Source organism: Peromyscus leucopus, chromosome 8b (genome assembly GCF_004664715.2).
Source record: "Peromyscus leucopus breed LL Stock chromosome 8b, UCI_PerLeu_2.1, whole genome shotgun sequence".
Classification (NCBI taxonomy): domain Eukaryota; kingdom Metazoa; phylum Chordata; class Mammalia; order Rodentia; family Cricetidae; genus Peromyscus; species Peromyscus leucopus.
This window is the reverse complement of record NC_051086.1, coordinates 73,830,479-73,847,036: the sequence shown is the minus strand read 5'-3', so window position 1 is coordinate 73,847,036 and position 16,558 is coordinate 73,830,479. Positions and strand designations below refer to the sequence as shown.

The window sequence follows — 16,558 nt, the reverse complement described above, 5'->3', positions numbered from 1 at the left end:
TTGATGGGAGAAGGCCAGAAGGGCCTCTTCAGAGAGAGCAATCTTCAGAAGTCCTCCTCGAACAAATCCCCAGGGAAGTCTCCAGACCAAGCCCCAACAAAGGAGAAATCAGACTTTTTACAACCGATTAGGGGAAGTTGCACATCAAGTGATTTAGTTCAATAGCTTACGTGACCAAGAGCTTGAAGAGCCAGGTGCCGGTTAGGACCATAAATCAGGGGCTCCAGTCAGACCTCAGCTCGGACAGCTTCAACAATCGGAGAGGGCTGCAGCAGGGAGGTGAGCAGGGATCTCTTCAAGCTGCGGGGCTTGGCCTTTTAAAAGTGACCAATGTCTGTTTGTGCGCTCTCTCTCTTTCCCTCCCTCCCTCTCCCTCTCTCTCTCACACACACACAATTATATTTTATTTTTATGATATATGATCTGATCTCTCACTACGTAGCTGGGACTGGCCTCAAACCCTTCTGGCTCAGTTTCCCAAATGAAATGAGATTTCATGTGAATATTAGCATGCCAGGCAAGCAGGCAAACTGATAATGTGTTGATTGGTGCTTGAGTTAGCGCTGGCAAGTCAGTATTTAGCAGGCAGATTAGAAAGTTAAAAATAAAAGTGTTGGTTTTAATAAGCGACGCTGTTACCGTGTGAGAAAGGTCACCAGGCACGACAAAACCCATTATTATCAGGGCAGAGTTTTATTAGAAGAGAGAAGGGAGGGACAGAAGATAGCGTGACCAGGCCTGTGGAAGAGATACATGGAGAGAGAGAGAGAGAGAGAGAGAGAGAGAGAGAGAGAGAGAGAGAGAGAGAGAGAGAGAGAAGGGGAGGAGGAAGAGGAAGAGGAAGAGGGGAGAGAGGTCTGTGATCTGCTTCTTATGGATTCCCCTGCACATGTGCATATGGGCTTACGGAGCACCCCGCATCTGCAGACTGCGTGACCACACTGTGCGCATGTAGGGTACGGATTATGTAGGACATAAGGTCCCTTGCTTGGCTACTGAACTGCACATGTGCGGTCATATTGCTGGAGGAGTGGCCGGGAATTCCAACAGAAAGGGCTGCTTTGTTTGTGTCTCTATTCTGAGTTTTGGAAGATGACTACACAAATTACAAATGTGTGATCCGATCAAGCTCTCCAGTACCCACCCAGCATTACTTTTAGCCATATGTTCCAGACAATGGAGTCAACCCAAGTAACAACTTTATTCTAATCTACAGCACAAGTTTTTACATACATTTGAGTGGTTTTGACAGTGTTGCTTATGGGCAGACTTTAAATGAATCCACAAAAGTTAATATATTTAAAGTAAAATATTATACACAGTAAAACAACAGGCCGCTAAATGTTCAGGATCATGCATATAGAATAGGCCGGCTGGTTTCATCCTTGGGTACCCATGCCTACTGAAGAAATCACCAGCCAGTATCAGTTCTTCCGTCATTCCTCGACAATTTACCCACATCAGAGCCTGAACACACACATAAAATAAACTTTCTTTTAAAATTACAACGGTACAGAATTTCAATTCATAAAGTGTATCTTCAATCTGACAGTTCCATTGAGCAAGCCTATTTCTAGACTAACAGGTTATATTAATGTCTGATCTAAAGGCAAAGTGACTTCATTTTTCTTAAACACCAAGAAAGATAACAACAAAGCAACTAATACATCAATCTTAATATAAGACATTGAGAGAAAACCAGAATATATAAATACCACTCCACTGAGTCAGCATGAAAACATGGGACTACTGATATGAGTTTCTATGTGTCAATCAAAGTTTCATATATGGTATGAAAAAAATAGTATATTGACAAATGCAGAGGAAAAGGCAGAAATGTGAATTTATGCATCTAGTCCCACAATTTAAAATGGGTATCAAACTGATACAATAAAGTTCAGTGACTTAACCTTGATGACTGAACCGTTGCCACCAGAGTGATAGTCCAACAATTCACCATAATTCAGAACGCTCGTGAGAGTGTCTGGCAGATGGTCAACCCAACAATACTATCATAATACGCACAGGATCCTCCTCCACTGTGGAAAGAGACCCTGGAGAAACCATGGCAAAGGCCTAGAGTAAAGTGACGTCTTCTGAAAAAGTTGATGATATCAAAATACTTTCTCATCCCTGGTGGACCACACCAGGTCAAGGGTATCAGCTCCACAGCAGCACTGAGTTCAGGGTCAGAGATTGGCAGAAAAGTTTGGAAAACTGCAGTTTTTTGTTTTTTGTTTTGTTTTTTAAATTGGCAAATTCTCCACACTTAATAAAACCATCAGAAGAGGTATGTTTGTTTGTGGAATGTTGACGGCTCCCTGCAAAACTTCACATGAACGAGGAACCGTGTGGGTGCACGTCAATGGAATAGCTCTTTAAAAATGTACAAAAGAACTAACGCCTCTTTTTAAAAAATAACCATGTTATGTCAAGATGAAACATGGTAAAAAGTAGTGTTGCGTTTCCATGATTCTTTACATAGTGAACGGGAAAAGTGATAGAAACGACTTTTTGTTTTTCTTAAAAAGGAAGTTGCATTATTGCACTGACTTTGACAACCTGACCTAGGAATTTAGAAAAAATCATCTAGTAAAATCTGTAAAACAAAAATACAAAATCCTGGTTTGTAAACATCAGTTGGCCAAGTCTATCCAGAGTCCTTCATGACAGTGGAATGGAATGAGAATGAATCACTACCTTATTGGTTGGCTGTGAGGAGGAAAACTCCCGGGCACAGCTTTGAGACTTTCACAGTAATTAGAGTCACAAAAATTAAACGAAGTCAGTGCAAGTCGCTCATTCTTCTCCCCTGTGCGACAGTCAGCTCTTACCCCCCACTCAAGTGCCTCAGCTGAGATAATACTGGTTTGAAGACCTAGCACAGATGGGTCACAAATGTCGAATGAAGTCCGTGGGACTTCGGTAAAGGTACTTCCAAATAGCATAGTAGTGCACAGCAGCTGCTGTGGCCACGAACAGGTGCCAGATGGCATGGGCAAATGGAATGATGCCATCACTCTTGAAGAACACAACTCCCAAGCAGTAGATCAAACCCCCACAGGCGAGCTCCTGAAGTCCATCGGTGTTATTCTGTCAACAGAGGGAGAGGTGGGATGTTACTTCACAAGGGCAGAGTTACCTTCCTTCCCCCAAAGGCTCCTGGTTTCCTACATATTAAGAAGTGTTGTGTGAACAACACCCTAATCTGGAAACATAAAGCAACCCTCAAATGTCTCGCCCCGATTGGCCTGGAATACCCTTTGGATCTGCAGGCATGATTTGACCGTTGGACACATTAACAGTCTCCACGGGACAAGGTGGCGATTCTGCTCATTTAACTGTGTATCTAAGCAGATTGTAATCACAGCTGGCCATAAAGTGCCTCCGAAGGCTGCATGATCCTCACTTCCCAGATTGCTCTTTGAAAGCTTCGTTCCACATGCGGCAGGCCCAATAAACTGGTTTATAATTTATATCTCAGCCAGGCTGGCCGCATGCCTTTGACCTCTCTAGCACCATCTATACTGATTGCTTTTTTAGATCTTTGCAGCACGTATGAATTTAGGGCATTCTGACTGCTGGCAAGGGACATACAGCCTTAGGGATTTCCTAATTTGCCCTGTGCTTCCAGGTAGTAAAGTAAGTCCTGTGTATTTTGGGTCAAAAGCAAGAATTTTTAAGGCTGTCTTGGGAGAGTCAAAGGCCCAGCTCCAAGAGTCATCTGTAAACTGACTTGAATGGATGCGGTGGTAATGGAGGTGGTGTTGCGGGAGGGCCTGCAGGGGGAGTAGAAAGCCAGCCAGCTGGTAGCTAGGCTTCGGAAGAGAACAAGAAATGTGGATGCCCTAAGACAGCCGAGTGCTCGAGGCAGCAGCCTCGGGGCAAGGCCATGTGGCCCCAAGGTCCCAGGGGTCAAGTCAGGCAAAAGCAAGAGGAAATTCCAGCTCAGCCACCTGCTAAGAAGGAGCCCGTGGGCCCAGGCAGAAGCAATGACAGCAGCCTAGAGGAGCTAAGTGCCAGGCGGCAGGACCTAAGGCCAGGTGTGATAAATAGCTCTGTTTTCCGCAATCATGGGAACCTCTGGGTTTGGTAGGATTAAAAGATTGGGGAGGGCTCAAAAGGACCGATATCAGACTTTTCTTTATTCTTGGGCAAGAAGAGACTTCAACCAGACTTTAAAAACAAAAACAAAAGCGCATGCCTTCAATCTCAGCACTCGGGAGGCAGAGCCAGGTGGATCTCTGTGAGTTCGAGGCCAGCCTGGGCTACAGAGTGAATTCCAGGGAAGGCTCCAAAACTACTCACAGAAACCCTGTCTCAAAAAACCAAAAACCAAAAAAGAAAAGAAAAAAAACCCCACCAAACCAAAAGACCCCGAGCCAATTTAACACACACACACACACACACACACACACACACACACACACACACACACTACTTCATATAGGTTTTGGGGCTACCAACACCCATCATACAACATCCTTGTATGTGCAATAGGAGCACTGCTCTAGAAGGATAAAGGCTGCCACAGATTCTTAGGGGAGCAGGAACCCCAAGTGGAAGTGCCATTCATGCAACACACCTCCTCATTTGGAGGGAAATAAGAGAGTAGTAGTCTGATAAAGTCACGTGGGGGGCCACTGTGCTCTGTTCTCGGAGACACCACGATTTGGTTTTGACACACTCCAATCCTTTCTGTCCAAATAAGCAAGAGATCCAACCAAGTACACCAGTAAGTTTTTAAACACATTCTATTGAGAGACGGTTCCTTGAAACACATTTACCTCCTTAGACACTCAAAGACTAGGAGAGACTGAATGCCAGAGCAAGCCAAGTGTAGTCTTTGTGACTCATGGCGTTGTTGGGACCACCTGGTAGACACATTGTGAAGCACTCATGTGTATTTATTCCCTCTAATCTTTGTGACCCTAAATTGAGAACTATTAACTGTCAACAGCATTTACTGACAAGAAACAGAGAGGTTAAGTAACTTTTCTCAAGGCCATGCAGTTTCCTAGTGTCAGAATTGGGATATATATGGACTAAAGTGTGCCGACTTTTGAACCTTCACTTGGGACTGGGGAAATGGGTGTTTTCAAAACAGGAGTTTGTGTGACTAATTCTGTGAGGTATACAGATCAGGCAGAACAGAATGAGTTTGATTACATTGACTACATCCATATAACCCTAGTACCCCGTAAAGTTCTTTGTGCCCCCTTGCCAACCAATCCTGGACCCTTCCAGTCACCAAGACAAGCACTGTTCTTAATGCTACCACCACACATACAAGGCCCACCTGTTCTAGAACTTCACATAAATGGGATTATACTGCTTATTTTCTGGGCATCACATGAATCCAAGTGCATATTTTTCAGTTCTTTCTCTCTCACTCTTTCCTTCCTTTTTCTTCCTCCCTCTCTTCCTTCTTTCTCTTTTCTTTCTTTTTTCTTCCTTCCTTTCTTCTTCTTTTTTTTTTTTTTTTTTTTTTTTTTGCTTAGTGGTTCCTTCATTGAACATAACTTATTAATTTTTGCATTTGGGGGACTGCTATGAAAGAGACTAATCTTAACTTCATGAGTCTTCTTGAAGATGTATGTTTCCATTTCTGTCAAGTAAACCACTGAGTCACAGGACAAATGTTTGCTTAATTTGATTAGAAACTAAAAACTGTTGGAGGTGGGGCCTATCATTTTATACAATACACAGAGGTGGGGCACAGTATTTCACATCCTGGCTGCTAGCATGGACCTCATCTTTTTAATCATAACTGTTCTATGGGTTATGTTGTGGCAGTCACGGAGGTTTTAACTTCCATTTTCTTGACCACTAATTACATGCATGTGTTTTCAAAGGGCTATGGGTTCTGATATGAATTTTTTTTCTTTCTGTTAAAATCTTTTATCCATCTTTAAAGGACTTTAGGATTGATTTGGAGGTTCACAGACTGAGCATATTTAACAGGTGGCTGCTTTCAGGACATACATCCTTTATCACAGACACAGCAAGTACTTCCCACCAGACTGTGACTGCCTGTCCATTTTCTTCATTGAGTCCTCGGAGAAGCAAAGACCTCCATTTTGAAAAACTCCCCAACATAATTTTTCTTCTGTTATGGTCTTTATTTCTGTGGCTCACAAAATCTGTGCCTGGTAATACAGATGACAAGATGTTCCAGGTTTCCTGAAGTTTCTGTTTTCAAGAAATCTCATGCTTCCTGCTTTACAGCTAAGCCTAGACTTCAAACGAAGTTTGTGGATGACGTGAAATTGACACTCAAAATGTTCTTTCTAAACCTTGTCTTAAAAACCTTTCCCTTCTTCCACTGAGTTGTATTCACATATGCCACTACCTCCTAAATAAACAGATATATCTATAATCATTTCTTCCTGGACATGCCCATGATACAATCTCAGCAGCCAGCGGTCTTGTGTGCTGACACCAGACAACGGAAGACCCCAGATGTGGCAGAGCCCTCTCTGGGCTCCAGTCTTTTTCAGCTGCCCTAGGTCCTCGCAGAACTTGTCTAGACCATTGGTCAGAAGCTCACTGTACTCTCCATCCTTTCTCTCTTTCTCTCAGTTCAGGAATGTCTGGGAACTTGAACTGTGATCTTGTGTTCCACCCCATCCTCCCTGAGTTCTACGGGCCTCTTGGTGAGGCCAGTGTCTGCTTTCTCCATCACCACACAAACATACTTCTCATACCCTTAAGGACAGTGGTGGCTGTCTTCCGCATCCCATTGATGTTAGTGTTGTGAGTACTCACAACATGTGCCCGAATTCCTCAGGGATCACTAGAGACATGGCAGGTGGCACAAGCCAGTGTGAGGCCTCCCGAGGAAGGATGCCATTACTTCTTGTAACCGTGTATCCAACTGCATTGCTAAGCTCATTCTTAATACCTAGGGCTTTGCTGTAAATACCTGCTTCTATGCATTGATGGTCATCCACAGATAAAGTCCGTTTCCTGTTCTTTTCCATTGGCATGCTTTTGTTTCTCTTATCTCTTACTGCATAGCTAGAACATCAACTGCACGTTGACTAGAAGTAGTGAGGGTTATTGCCTTCTTATCGATCATTGTCTTTCACCAAAAAATACATTTGCTGGTAGCGTTTTTTTTTTTTTTTTTTTTTTTTTTTTTTTTTAGAAGCGTCCTTTGTCGGATATGTGAAGTTTCTAAGTTTGCACTTTTCCTTCCTCTGTTGAGATAACCAATCTTTCTCCTTGATTCTCTCAATGTGGCAAATTTCAATGATTGATTTCTAAGTGATGCACCAACCTTGCATTCCTACATGAAATGTAACCCGATTATGACTCTTTTTACATTCTCATGACACTAGATTTGCTCATACTCTGTTGCTTATCTCTGTTTCATGAATACTGGTTAGTGGTTTTCCTGCAATGTGTGTTTGATTCTCAGGGTAATATTGGCCTTAGAAAATGAACTAGGAGTGTTCCTTCCATTTCTGTTTTGTTTGTTTGTTTGATTGATTGATTGATGATTGATAACTCTCAGGTAGCTCTGGTTAGTCCTGAACTCTTGATCTTTCTTCCTTTACCTCCCAGGTACTGGAAATGTCCCACCTCACTGAGCTCTACTACATTTGTGAAAGTTTGTGTAGAAGTATTACTATTCTGACTCTAGGTCTAAAATCTGCTAGAATGTATGAATAAAGCTACCAGGCTTTGGAAGTTTGTTTGTTTATTTGGAGGATGCTTCTGGCTATGCATTTAGTTTTCTTATATATTATCATAAGGACATCAAATCTTTGTTTCTTCTTCAGTATGTTGTAGGGAAAACGATTCAAGAAATGTGTCCACTTCATCTAAATTGCTGTATTTATTGATATCAAGTTCTTCACAATACTCCCTCATCATCCTTTCACAGCTGCAGGCTGTGGTGATATTCCGCATTCCATGCCTCAGAATGGTAGTTTACGCTTACTCTGCTTCTGGTTCAGTCTACCTAAGTTTTGCTGATTGTAAACCTTTTCAAAGAGACAGTGTTTCATTGCATTTATTTTTCTCCAATTGTTGATCCATTCCCATTCATATTCCCCCTCCCCCACTCTCTCTTCAATCCTAGGAATTGAACCCGGGGCCTCCTACACGCCAAGCAAGCTCTACCACTAAGCCATATCCACAGCCCTCCAATTATTTCTTCACTGTTAGCTACTGTAGGCTAGACTTACTCTTCCTTCCCATCTGAAGGTGGATGCTTACACCACTAATTTTCAAACCTTCTTCTTTCTATTACTTGGAGTTCTTCAAAGAGCTACAACTGCGGGGGGCTGAGGCGGCCCTGAGTGAGTGAGAATGTGTGTTACTGACCTGGGCACAGACACGGAGCGGACACCAGTGCCCCAGATGCACGGGCACTGGCAAAGCCTTTCTCTGGGTAAGGCTCAGAGGGATGGCAAGGCCTCACTTTGGTCCAAACACTAGTGTTTACCAAGGGCTGACCTATAGGGATGTGTGAAAACTAGCAACTGCAGCCTCTTCCTTACAGATGACTGCAATCTGAGACTGCTCCCCTATGGAGACCTCCTACCAAGGCTGGCTAAGTCCTCCTTCTCATGCTGCACATAATAAACTCCCTAGGGTTTTAGGCTGCGTAATTGGAGTCCCTCCAGTAGAATGAGCGCAGCCCACCTGATGTCAGCTTTGTGTCTGTTCTTTCTTCACTCCCTCCTCACCCTAGTCAGGCTTTCGGGACTACCCCGTGCAGGACTAGGCAGAATCAGTAAGACACATGTGGATGTCTGCTTGGAGAACAGATGCGCATGCATGCGCATGTGTGTACTGACAGACTTTAAGGAACTGGCTTGTGTAATTATGGAGCAGCAAACCCGAATTCTGCAGCGGGGCAGGCAGACTGGTCCAGGTAATGCTGCTGCTGCTGCAGTCAGCATCCCAAGACGGCAGGACCCTTCCTAGGAAGGCCTCAGTCTTTTTTCCCTTAAGTCCCTTAGGCCCAGCACATTACAGGGAACTACACTCTGTGTCTACTGAATTGAAGCAAGCATTACTGACGAGGTATCTTCATAACAATCAGGCTGGCAACTGGCAAACATCTAGGTACCATGGCCTGGTCAAGCTGACTCATACAATTAATCTGCACACTCAGAGGCATCTAAAGCACCGCACTCCTCAACACCACTTGGGCTACAGCCCACAAACTGTCAGGTTGCATTTTCATTACTGGTCAATTCAAAGACCCACCCAGGAGTTTATATAGAAGTGTGTTGTTTAATCTTTAAATATGTGGGAGTTCTCTATATTATTTTGGGGGGGCAGTTTCAATTCTTTAGCATCAAAGATGATTTTGCAGTCTAGCATGTTGTCTATTTTGATCAGAGGACTTTGTATAATGAGCTATTAGAATGTGGGGCCTTGTTGGAGGAAGCAGGTCGCTGGGGCAGGGTATGCCTCTGAAGGGTTTTAGCTTGTCCCTGGCTCCCTCTTAGCCATCTCTCTGTCTGCCATGAGGTGAGCCACCCTGTTCGTCACATGCTCCCTCCACAATGTGCCTTGCCATGCACAAGCCCACAACCGACCGCCAAGTGACCACAGCCTAAAGCTTCTGAAGTTAGGAGCCGGAAGAAATCCTTAATCCCTCCTCCCTTCATGTTTCTGTGGCTTTTCATTTTGATTTTTGTTTTTATTTTTTTATTTTTATTTTTTGTTTTTGTCACAGTGATTAAAAACAACTGAGACATGGGGCAATTAACTCTGGTCCCAAGGTGACTCTGGTCACCTGCAAGCTGGGGATGTTTGATGTCCAGTGTGGTTTCACCACTTGGGATGGTAGAAACACCACTCTTCCCAAAGTGGGTGCCTCTGGAATACCATTTTGCTCATCACCTTCAAATGGTCACTCTAAGTGAGGGCTTACAGAATTTTGCCCTGCACAAATCCTGCACAAGTCCAAACGCATTCCTCTGTAGATTCCTGGAGGTTTCTCTCAGCAGCTCTCTCCTCCCTAGGTCCCTGCCCCGTGAACTGGCTCACAGCTAACCTCTGGGCAGACTGCTGCTTTCCGGCTCTCTCCTTCAGTTGCTACTTGGAGTCTACAGGAAAACAATGGGGGAGGTGGTAGAATACGAAGCTCAGTTTCTGGCTTCTCTTCCTTCAAGCATCACAGTCCTGCACTCTCTGTGCTGATGCTTTTTTAATTCATTATCTCGTTTCATAGCTCCTTGTGGCAGAAGGATTAACTCGAGATCCGAGACTCCCCAGCAACCCAGCTCAGTGTTCACTCTTACATAACCCTTTTGATCTGGACTCTGTCTAGATCCCCCAGATAATTATCAATTCTCCAAAGAAGGTGGTGCTCTCCCTGAGGTGTGCTGTATCCTCTATTAGTAACACCTGCCTCATTCCAACCGCTTCCTGGTTCCTACTTGTCTTTCTGAATCAGCTTACCTATCACTTATTTTAGTACTTCGATCTCATGTTCCCATAGCAACCCGAGTCCTCCACCACCCCATCCCCCCAGCCAAAGACATTATAAAATTTTATTAGTCTCCTGCTGAACAGAAACTGTCTGCCTGTTGGCCCCTAAATTCTGGGACAGCAGGGTGTGAATTATCCTGCTTCATTTTCATAGACATTAGTCACTGGCTATTATACCACCTATGAAAAGGCCGATTAAAGATTTGGGCTAGTAAAAATACCAGATAAACCTGCTTTTATGACAGCCAGAGGGAATTGACTTGAAATTCTGTTCTAATAATTAGTAACCAATCCACGCAGACTTTGCGTATATGGCTCTGGCTGTCCTGAATTACCCTCTAACGATAAAACAGCCATGGCCCATTTTCTCATTTCAGTCACGTGCCTCCCTCTCCTCCTCATTCTCTGGTGCCTTTACCAACTGAACTATATACACCTATGTGTACACACACACACACACACACACACACACACAAAGACACACGTATTTAGATATGCAATAGTGCCAGGGACATCATCAAGCTCACATCTCAAGGATATATAATTTTTGGCATTTTCACAAGCCATATTTCGGGAATATTCAGAACCAGGTTTTAGCTCTGAGAGGCATTTTTTCTGAGGAGAGCGGGCACCGGATAGTGGAATTATGTTCTCACATTGTATGTAAAAACTCAGTAATGAAATCTCAAGTACAATCCTGACTCAGGGCAACTGAGGGGAAAAAAAAAAAGAGTTCAAACTAAACAAGCTGGACTTCTTCAATTAACACAGTGGCTAATGCCCACCCAGTGTTGAACACAAGGCGCCAGAGAACATAAGCAACTAGGCAGTACCACTAGATCAGACTGCAATGTATGATTCAGATTCAAAGTGAGAGATGTGCATAGATTTCTAAAAAGTAACTCAACTGGAAAGAGAATTGAAAATACACCCCATGCAAGAGTCCACTAAAGATAGCAAAATACTTTAAATTCCCAAAAGTTATATTTTCAGGCAAGGTTAAAAGTAAAATAACAAGCCGGGAGGTGGTTGCACACGCCTTTAATCCCAGCACTCAGGAGGCAGAGGCAGGTGGATCATTGTGAGTTCGAGGCCAGCCTGGACTACCGAGTGAGTTCCAGGAAAGGCACAAAGCTACACAGAGAAACCCTGTCTCGAAAAAACAAAAACAAAAACAACAACAACAAAAAAAAAACAAAGAAACAGCCTCTTTCCTTTCTTAGAAAGAGAAATAATATTACTTAAAAGCAAGTGAAAAAAAAAATAGAGTGAAAGGAACTGAAAAATACCCAACAGGATGCTGAAGCTAACAGTGTGCTTCTCTCTCTCTCTCTCTCTCTCTCTCTCTCTCTCTCTCTCTCTCTCTCCCTTTAGATTTGGGGATAAAAACTTTCTGATCTCAAACTTTCGATGTTTCTTCCTCAGGTGGGTAGGGACCACAATTGTGGGCCACCACCATCCTAATTCTTTAGATTTTATGAGTTGGTAATTCAGGTTTTCTTTACTATAACAAATCTCCAGATAGTCTCTCCCAGAGATTCAGGCTCAAACAATTATTTAACCAGAAACAGCCACTTCTTTATAGTCAAACAGTTTGACTAGACTCTTCTCTGAAAGAAGGGTGATGAGCCAGTGAGGGCGAGGGACACTAGACCCATCATCCACACCAAACGAATACAGAACCAACCTAACATACGCAGCTGCACCAAGCCTCGGGCGGTACCTAGTGCAACTCGGTGGCACGCTGCATTTTCTACGTAGGTTCCTCTCTCAGACTGTAGTTAATGGACACAATGTAGTTCCGAAAGGCAAAACTGTCTATCATTACATCAGAGGGTCAGGAATTCAGAAGGAAGTAACTAAAATTATACATCTGTGTCTCACCATTGACGTCACCACCAAGGCTGGAGAAAATCCCATCGTGAGATAGAAGAACAGTTCAACCACTTTATACCTACAGGAACACAAGAGGAGTCAGACATACATTCCAGGAATGCTTAGGTCATGCCCACGCCAGCCTCCCCTTTCTTCATTTTGCGAGAGAAATATACGCTTTTAAACTACACCAAGGAAACTCAGTTCCCAGTAGGAGACCACTGAGCTTCTCCCTAGTATACCAAACTGAGTAATGGCGAGGTAACATTTCTTCTAGGATGAAAAAGCCAGAAATTGACACAGGCTGCCTAGAACAACAGATCTGCCATCAAAGCTAGTTGTAATCTAGTCCAGTACACTATTTTTCCCCTTCCCATCTCGGGTTGGTCCACCACCAGTTCCATCCAGAGTTAAAAGGACCTTGAAATGGTGAGAACAGGTGGAAACAAGGCTTTCTTCAGGGTCGGAGTAGCAGCCAGAGTAAAGGATGTGTTTCCTGTTTCTCTTCATTGTGCACATGTATTTCCAGTCTCGTCCCATTAGGCGACAGGACATCTGAGATCTCTCACCCCAGTGGAGGAAGAATGGGCTCCAGAGCTTGACTTACCAGAAAGGCCCGTCTTTACTCACTATGCTCTCTGAAGGGTATCACCTGGGAGTGTGAACCCAAGAAGCAAATGTTCCCTTGGATTGATAGGCATTACACAATACATTCAGCATTCATTACATTCAAAGGGTCCTTGGAGTCAGGTGTCTGTGATATGCTCAGCATCCATACTGTCTATTTGGTATTCTCTTTGTTTAGATATGGTTTAGGCGGCTATGTTGGTAAACTTCATGAGGGTAGCTTCTGACACGCCCGGGAGATACAATCTCACAGCACAGTTCATTTTCTTTTGGCTCCTACTAAGAATGTCCCAAACGGTACATTTCAATATGCCTTTGTTTATATCACTCATACCTTTGACTACAGCTATGAATAGTTGGGGAGGAAGCTGTGTCCAGTGTCAGCTCCTTTTCTCAAGGATTCTCCAGATTTCTATCTGGGTAAGTTTTATGCTGTGACACTTAAAATCCGTTATCCTTGATCTCCATGGAAACGAGGAAAAGGCTATTTTCCATGTGAGATGTCTATGAAACGGACAGGGCTAGCTTGCCTCCGGATGAGAAATGAGGTCCCCGAGGCTCTAAAATGATGGGTCGCATTGTCTTTCAACCTCATTGTGACATACATGTGCCACCTGTCCAGCAACAGTGAATACCAAATGGAGGTAAAGATTTACGCAGAGCACAGTATTTTCTTTTTATGTATTTCTACTCTGGTGAGGCATAAGCAGAGGAAACTGTATTGTAACACAAGAACAATTTAGGCAGTTCACTGTTAAGCAATGGAATGGAAATGATTTTTCTCTTACTTTTCATGGTAGAGAAATACATAAATGGTTCCTCCAGCTGCCATGAGCCAGATAAACCAACGCATATGAGATGCCAGGGGTCCAAGTTCACGGAGATTTAACCTACAAATGTAAATGATAACAAAGGGTAAATGACAGGAAGTCAGAGCCCATGCTCTCCTAGTCACAGGAAACAGAACACGATAGCCTAACAGGCCTTCAACACAGCAAGGAGGCGTTTGGGAAGTTTGGGTGAAATTAATCATCCAAAGGTAAGATTGTTGGTCCAATTTTAGTATTGGGAATTAAACATGATTTAAAAGTAGCACGATCTGAAAACAGAGATGCCAGAATGCTGCTGAGCCTGCCTTTCCCTAGCTGGGCCCACTGAAGCAAAGGCTGTGATGGGCTGTTTTGTTTCTGAGCAAGCATCTGGAATGCTTACAAAGCTTACTGAGAACCCAGAATAAAATCCTGAACCAGGATCCCATACCCACAGTAAGACACCTAATATACATGTCTCCTTTAGCAATCTCTCTGCCAAGACAAAACATGAGAACTCCTCTAGCATGCACTACGGTATGTGTCTTGTCACAGTTCAACATACCACAACTTCATGTGCCCTGGTATATTAAGAATAAATATGGAAAAAAAGTTCAGTTTGGCTCTAACTATAAAGTTAATATCCCCAAGTGGAAAATTAACTACGGACGTATCTAAAACTACCTGGGCATGAATTTCCTACTCTATGCATGACTGTTCAGTTCCCACTGAATTTTTTAAATGTATTTACTTACTTTAAATTGCTTCACAAAAGCTTTTAAGCATGCTAGTTCTTATATGAATCAGACCTATAATTTAGTGCGAGGTAGTGGGGAGACCTTGCACTTCTTTTTATTATAACAGATAATTACATTTCTTTTGAGTGACTGAGCCTGCATGAGCCAGATTCTAGAGGCCTGCTGTTTCTACTGACAACCACAGCGGAAGGCTCAACAGGATGTTCTGAGTGTTTAAAACTGGGCCAGATCTTAATAGAGGAAAACTAAAGTGTCTTTAATTTTGGTTTTTAAAGCAACAAGGGGCTGCATTTGATCTCTGACTGAAGGGCAGTAAGATCAAGGGAACTGCACAGGAGACTTGATATTTTAAGTAGTTAACTAGAATGGTTAGTTACTTACTTAGCAAAAGAAGTGGGAACGGTGCAGATCTACACCAAAGAGTCTAAGAAAGCCTGCTTTTCCTCATACGCATTGACAGCATTTCCATTTGCCAAAGTTCACTGGCAAATATTCTGAAAAGCGGCAGAGGTAGATGGGAAGAAGATGGAGGGGGAAAGGGAGCCTGCGAGCTACACCCAAGTCCACGGTACCTCCTCTAAAACGATTCCATGCCAGACAGCCCTTCCAGGTACTGAGTAATGTAACCAAGTAAATCAAAGTGTATGTGTGCGGGGTGGAGCGCTGGGGATGCAAGTGTGTATGCAGTGTGGGAGGGGCAGAGTCATGCAGGAGGGCTGTGGGGCAGGATGGAGAGGATGCGGGGAAAGAAGTGAGGACTTCTAATCACAGACACTTTCCCAGGGCCCAGGGACTCTGTCTCACCATGGCGTGTAGGAAGCAGCAATGAAGAAATAGATGACCATTCGATCACACATATGGAAACAATGCTCCACTGTCCTGTTGGGGTAAGTCAACAAGGCAGGCAAATTTGTCAGAACATTCAGACAGGAAGTAGAAGCCAGCCCTCTACAAGGCCACCATCTCCGTTCATAACTCGCCCTTTAAAAACCACAGCTTTTCTTTTTAATGACAGGAATCCACAGTAAAAAGCTTTATATTTTCAGGCTGTACATACACCAGGCATAAGACGGTGGGGCCCCACTATAGCCAGGTGATATAAGTTTTTTCTTATGTTTTCCTTTTCTTTTGGAAGATGGAATTCTGTGAGGGCAGACCGCTGCATGGTTCCTATCACAAAACAGGGCTCCATCTTAGCACCCAGCTAATACGTCCCAAGCTGAGGTCACATGCTTTCTCTAAACTTATTTTTTGACAATTGTATATACGCACATAACACAGTCTATCATGCTCATTTCTCTGCCATCTCTTACCGGCCCCAACTCCCCCTCTTCCTTCTACTAGGTCCCTGTCCCATTTTCAAGTCTTCTGTTTTGTTTTCGCTGAGTTTACATTCTTGTTTTTTCACACATCTTCAACTTTAAACATGCCAAGGTAGACAGCATACAGTAATCAAGGAAAATCAGTCATTTAGGGCCAGCAATAAGAGACATAAATATGGCGTATTTGCGTAAATGGATAGGTAGCCACTGCATTTCTGAATTGGTCCAGAGTCAAAGCCAGAAAATATATATAAAAGATCCAACTCACTGAGGTGGACTCATAAAATGTCAGAAAGACCCAGTTGCTGTGGGATGGTCTGTATGTCAAATTGTTCTGATTGGTCAATAAATAAAACACTGATTGGCCAGTAGCCAGGCAGGAAGTAGGTGGGGCAAGGAGAGAGGAGAATTCTGGGAAGCGGAAGGCTGAGGGGGGAGACACTGCAGCCACTGCCAGGACAAGCAGCATGTAAAGACTCTGGTAAGCCACCAGCTACGTGGCAAGGTATAGATTTATAGAAATGGGTTGATTTAAGATAAAAGAACAGTTAGCAAGAAGCCTGCCATGGCCATACAGTTTATAAGTGATATAAGCGTCTGAGTGATTATTTTATAAGTGGATTGTGGGACTGCGGGGCTTGGTGGAACCTGGAGAGAAGCCCTCCAGCAACAAATGGCGCCCAACAGCTCAAGTTTCCACCTTAAACCT

General features: G+C 43.5%; 1 protein-coding gene across 2 annotated transcripts in view; it reads right to left on the bottom strand.

Annotated features, from left to right (window-relative positions):
• Positions 1-1,182: 1,182 nt before the first annotated feature.
• The window catches only part of Mmd (monocyte to macrophage differentiation associated), a 29,432-nt gene continuing 14,056 nt past the window's right edge, over positions 1,183-16,558 (bottom strand). Inside the window, exons 4-7 of one of the 2 annotated variants that reach the window (XM_028885922.2) lie at positions 15,332-15,406; positions 13,749-13,850; positions 12,343-12,412; positions 1,183-3,093 (exon numbers count right to left, since the gene is read on the bottom strand). In XM_028885922.2, the coding sequence (XP_028741755.1) occupies positions 2,893-3,093; positions 12,343-12,412; positions 13,749-13,850; positions 15,332-15,406 (448 nt within the window). In that variant the 3' untranslated portion in view covers positions 1,183-2,892. Of the gene's footprint in view, positions 3,094-7,115; positions 10,074-12,342; positions 12,413-13,748; positions 13,851-15,331; positions 15,407-16,558 lie in introns of those variants that run through there. The other variant, XM_037201567.1, reaches the window with a different exon arrangement.